The sequence below is a fragment of the Triticum urartu genome, chromosome 1 (assembly GCF_003073215.2).
Source record: "Triticum urartu cultivar G1812 chromosome 1, Tu2.1, whole genome shotgun sequence".
NCBI classification, from domain to species: domain Eukaryota; kingdom Viridiplantae; phylum Streptophyta; class Magnoliopsida; order Poales; family Poaceae; genus Triticum; species Triticum urartu.
This window is the reverse complement of record NC_053022.1, coordinates 49,255-54,319: the sequence shown is the minus strand read 5'-3', so window position 1 is coordinate 54,319 and position 5,065 is coordinate 49,255. Positions and strand designations below refer to the sequence as shown.

The 5,065-nt window shown below is 43.4% G+C and overlaps 1 protein-coding gene across 1 annotated transcript; it reads right to left on the bottom strand.

Annotated features, from left to right (window-relative positions):
* LOC125505933 (probable leucine-rich repeat receptor-like protein kinase At1g35710) lies at positions 1 to 4,253 on the bottom strand. Its single transcript, XM_048696717.1, has 6 exons — positions 3,494 to 4,253; positions 2,664 to 3,406; positions 1,847 to 2,381; positions 1,043 to 1,257; positions 601 to 874; positions 1 to 512 (listed from the first exon to the last, which is right to left on the bottom strand). Exons 1-6 carry the CDS (start codon positions 4,248 to 4,250, stop codon positions 151 to 153), a joined length of 2,886 nt encoding a protein of 961 aa, XP_048552674.1. The 5' UTR covers positions 4,251 to 4,253; the 3' UTR covers positions 1 to 150.
* Positions 4,254 to 5,065: the final 812 nt, after the last annotated feature.

Below are 5,065 nucleotides of genomic sequence, written 5' to 3'. Positions count from 1 at the left end.
AAATACGTAGACTTATAATAAGCCATCAACCCATCCCATGTTGGAATACATGGGGTATATATAGGTGGCATATGGGTGACTCAAGTCAAAAGTGGAAACATTTTATCGACTTCCACCATGATAGACCATGGCTTCTCACTAGAATTCAGATCATACATCAACATGCATCGCATGCTGTAATGTAAGTGCGCTGAAAGGCACGGGACTTGGACTAGAACAAGGTTGCTGGATGAGCATTTGGTATGCCTTCCTCATGGTTGGCCTTGCTTGTGGAGAAGATTCCAAGCAAGAGAAGGCCAGGTTGACGAGCAGAGCTAAGCTCTTCTCTTCTGTTGTTGTTGGTGTCGTCGGCCGTTGGTCTAGAATATCTTTCACCAGCATAGCTTCTTCCGCACTTGCCAAACTACCGTCTAGGAGATCCCTTGGGTGCTTGCCCATCACTAGCTCTAGCACAACAAGGCCAAAACTATAGACGTCACATTTCTCCGTCACAACAGATGTGTACGACAGTTCTGCACAAAATCAAGTCATTAGAATCAGGAACAAATGGATAGAGATGAATACTTTTGATGTGAGAAACAAGGTTATACTCGTACATACCAGGAGCCATATAGCCGTACGTTCCTGCGAGTGCGCTCCAGTTTGATGAATCGGGCTTAAGAATCCTTGCCGTGCCGAAATCCGAGACAAAAGCCTTGAAGGATGCATCAAGCAATATGTTGTTGCTTGTGATATCTCGATGGATTATAGGTGGACTGCATTCGTGGTGCAAATATAATATTGCTTGAGCCACATCTGTTGCAACAGCAATTCTCTTAGTCCAATCTAATTCCTTTGCTAGCTCCTCGTTTTCCAATATTCCGTGGAGGCTTCCCTGCTGAATGTAGTCATAGACGAGAAATTTATACGCTGGATGGGAGCAAAATCCATACATTTTGACAATGCTTCATTGTCGGATCTGTGTTAAGATTTCCATTTCACTACGAAATCTTCTTTCATCATTCAACTCTTCTTCAGTCTGATGAAGCTTCTTCACAGCAACCAGCTGCCCGTCTTGGAGTTGTGCCTTGTAGACTTTGCCATATCCCCCTGTTCCAATGATGTACTTATCATCAAAGTCTTCTGTTGCCCTTACAATATCATCAAATGCTAATCTTCCATCGAAATTCCAAACAGAGAATAGGTCCCTTGCTTCAGCGGTAACACTTTCTTGTGGATTTCTCTTCTTACGAGTAAGTATTATTATCACAACAATTGTTAGAACTAATCTTGTTATTAATGAGTCATGCATGTAGTTCAAGCTGCGGCAGGTGTGCACGTCAGAGTTGTGCTTCACGTGTACACATATGCAAAGCTAATCTGTTTAGTTAGTTCCATGCATAGATTAGTTAGTGCCTTAGTGCATGCATGGGTGTTAGTTGGGTAGCTGGGTCGTACTAGATAATGGAGAGAATCCAGGGATAAGTTAGCTGGATGTGCTCGTACGTGGTATGGTGGCCGAGTGTGGCGGCTGGGGTAGTGCGTGCATGTAGCTAGGAAGTTGGTTAGTGGGTTAGTGGCGTGAGTTTTGCATGGCTTGAGTGCCTACCTTCGTGTATATATATTGCACTGAGTAAATGGAAAAGAAGAGAGAGGGCTGAGGAAAATGTAGTCACGGTGTGCCACTAAGGAAGTGCCTCACGGCAAAGCTAGTTGAGCTTCTTCCTTGGTGCGTGTGTGTAGAGTTTCTTGTGTGTGTGTGTGTGTGTGTTCTTGTGTTCTTGAGAGAAACCTCAAGAGAGTTGTGTAAGGCAGCTTGAGGTAGAAGGAGCGGCGCTGCAACGCGAGGCGGCGCCAACAACAATTGCAGCAACAATGACGAAACCCATCACAAGAACAATTGGCAAAAGAAAACCAAGTATCTTCCCCTTTTTGTGAGCAGCTATTGGGGTTGAATAACAAGGTGGCATGCCGGAGAAGTTACCACACAGACCTTTATTGGGAAGAAACCAACTTGCTGAAGCATTTTGGAGTAGCCGTGCTGTTGGGACTGGTCCTTCCAAGTCGTTGTAGGACACATCAAGTGTTGAAAGGCTAACGATGCTTGCAAAGGAGGATGGAATGCTGCCACTGAACTGATTATGTGATAAATTCAGATATTCTAGCATCTCCAACTTCCCAAGTTGTTGTGGCAACACACCGCTGAGGTTATTGTTGCTCACATCTAACATGATTTGCAGGGCTGCTAAATTTCCAATCGCAGCAGGCAAATTGCCACTAAAGTTGTTGTTGTTGATCTTCAAGGACTGTAGTTTCATGCAGGCCCCTAGTTCCTCTGGTATTAATTCACTCAATCTATTCCCAGATATATCAAGGTATCCTAGATTGCTTAGCTTTTTTATCTGTGTAGGTATTGACCCAAATAATTGGTTCGATGATAAGTTCAGGCTATATAGATTATTTAAAGTGCAGATTTCTGGTGGAATCTCACCGGTGAGATGATTATAATCGAGTGATAGGTATACTAGGTTGGACAATTTTGAAAGGAATGGAGGTATGGAACCCGTGATCATATTTTGTGCTAGATTTAGCACTGTTAGTTGGGTGCATGCACCTATATTTGGTGAGATGTGCCCAGAGAGTCTATTCGATGCCAAGCGCATCTTTGTGAGTTGTGGATACACACCAAAATGCCGAGATATATCTCCTGTTAGTTTGTTTGACCGAATGTCAATTCGAACCAAACTAGTACATGTCTTCAAACTGCTTGGAATGGGGCCATTGAACATATTAAAAGAGACATCGAGATATTGAAATCTGTCACCTGAACATATATTTGCGGGTAAAGGTCCTGAAAGTGAGTTTCTAGATAGTCCAAGACGAACAAGGCTTATGAGATCTCCAAATTCTTGAGGAAGAGTGCCTGATAATTTGTTGTCAAAGATTTGCATGTCTTGGATGCTTTGCAGCCTTCCCAAAGTTTTTGGCATTGATCCCGTAATTTGGTTCTGATACAAGCCTAAATATTCAAGGTTCATCAGATTGCCAATTTCCTTGGGTATGGAACCGGTTATCTGATTTTGAGGGAGATGCAGTTCTACTAGCTTGGTTATATTTCCTAGGCTATTAGGAATAGATCCAGATATTTGGTTGTCGAACAAGTCTAAAATCCAGAGGTTCAGCAAGTTTCCCAATTCTAAAGGTATCGGACCTGTGATTTGATTTGTATAGAGATAAAGATCATTGAGCATAGTGAGGTTGCCTAGTTCTGGGGGTATTGAACCAGTGATTTGATTTCTGTCGAGCCAAAGTTCATTTAGCATAGCGAGGTTGCCTAGTTCTCGGGGTATTGGACCTGTGATCCGGTTTTCGAAAAGAAAAAGTTGGTTTATCCCAGTGAGATTGGTTATGGGGATTGGAATTGGGCCTGAAAAATTATTTGAACAAAGATCAAGAGTTTGCAAATGGACTAGCCTGCCTAGTTGTTGGGGTATAGGCCCTGAAAGTTGATTACTATAGAGCAACAAAGTATTTAGTTGGGTTAGGTTTCCAAGGGTTTTTGGTATCGTGCCACTTAAGGTGCTGTTGCTTAGCTGTAAAAGTTGTAGGTTGACAAGCCTTCCAATCTCCTCAGGAATGGGACCTGATACCATGGTTTGGTGAATGAGAAGATCAGTTAACATTGTGAGGTTGCCCAAAGATGCAGGGATATGCCCTGCGAGTTTGTTGAATGAGAGATCGAGCAGCTTGAGACTTTGCAGGTTACCAATCTCACTAGGAATTTTCCCTGTGAGCTGGTTGTAGGTAAGGTTAAGCACCGAAAGTGCTGACAGGGAGTTGATACTAGGGGGTAGTGCACCATGGAGACTGTTGTTCCGAAGGTCAATATATTCGAGGAATGGAAGGGCTGAGAAGTTGAGCTCACCAAGCTGACCATGGATGCCTGCATCAGGCAGGGATATGTTGGTGACCACCCAGGGCATGCGGCGGCCATGGCGGATAGCCGTGCACATGATGCCCAACCGGTTGCAGGGCCTGGTGTTTTCCTGCCAAGAGCTCATCTGCAGCGGTGTGCTCGCAAGTGTAGCTTTCCAGTGGAGGAGGGCCATGTGTTGAGACCTCAGTGAGATCCCTCCATGGTGCGCCGCATGCGCTTCTTTCAAGAGAAGAAGGCACGACACAAGCAGTAGGTAGAACCAAGGTGTTGAGCAAGATGGCATTTTGCTCCGTAGTGTTTGCATCTTGTGTTTGGTTGGGAGATGTGATTCCATGTGCACAGCAACTCTATTTATATTAAACCAGCATGTCGTCCATTGTTATGAGGTTCTATGTAACACACAGCCGTTGAGAAGAAGGCATGACACCAGCAGGAGGTAGAGGCAGGACAAAGATGGCATCTTGCTGCCAGTGTTTGCATCTTGTCTTTGGTCAATACAGATCCTGGAGCCCCAAGTCTTGTTGGAATTCTATTGATGTTAAAAAAATAAAGGTGTCGGTGTTTAATTTTGGTCAATACAGATCCTGGACCCCAAGTCTTGTTAGAAGTCTTTTGTAAAATGAGGCAGTGGCTGCTACTTCTGGAATTTATAAAGACTAAACAACCAAGCAGCCTCATGACCACATTGACTGAAGAGAAGTTCCAAGTTCAAGTGATTGACTTGGTAAACATGTACTACTATTTCTGTACGCGTTGATTGACGTGTAACATCCAACACGCCAATATTCCCAGGTATGACCTTTGCAATTTACGAGTAGTAATCAAAAGTGTGCAAATTCTTAATGTCTCTTGCATACTTTGGTAGCACATAGCAGTACATAGAGATGTACTATAATACAAGATGGCAGAAACGGCAGTAAACACTTTCACACACAGTAAGTTTTAGCTGGACTAAACTTTAACACTGAAACATTTATTTTTTTAACATCAATAGAATTCCAACACTGAAACACTTATACACGGCAGTAAACACTTGTACACACGGTAAGTTTCTTACTATCGTTTGCATACTTTGATAGCTCCGAGTGCGACGTCTGATATGGCATTTTCTGTAGTAGTAGTATTTGGGGCTCCATGAACTTTGGAAAC

Bases quoted from the DNA above. Each gene is read 5' to 3' on its own strand.
- LOC125505933 (XM_048696717.1), bottom strand. From the start codon at position 4,250: ATGGAATCACATCTCCCAACCAAACACAAGATGCAAACACTACGGAGC. The intron at 3,407-3,493 runs GTAATCAACTTT...ATAATTTTTCAG, and splicing joins AAATACTTTGTTGCTCTATA to GCCCAATTCCAATCCCCATA. The intron at 1,258-1,846 runs CAATTGTTGTTG...GATTAGTTCTAA, and splicing joins GGGTTTCGTCATTGTTGCTG to CAATTGTTGTGATAATAATA.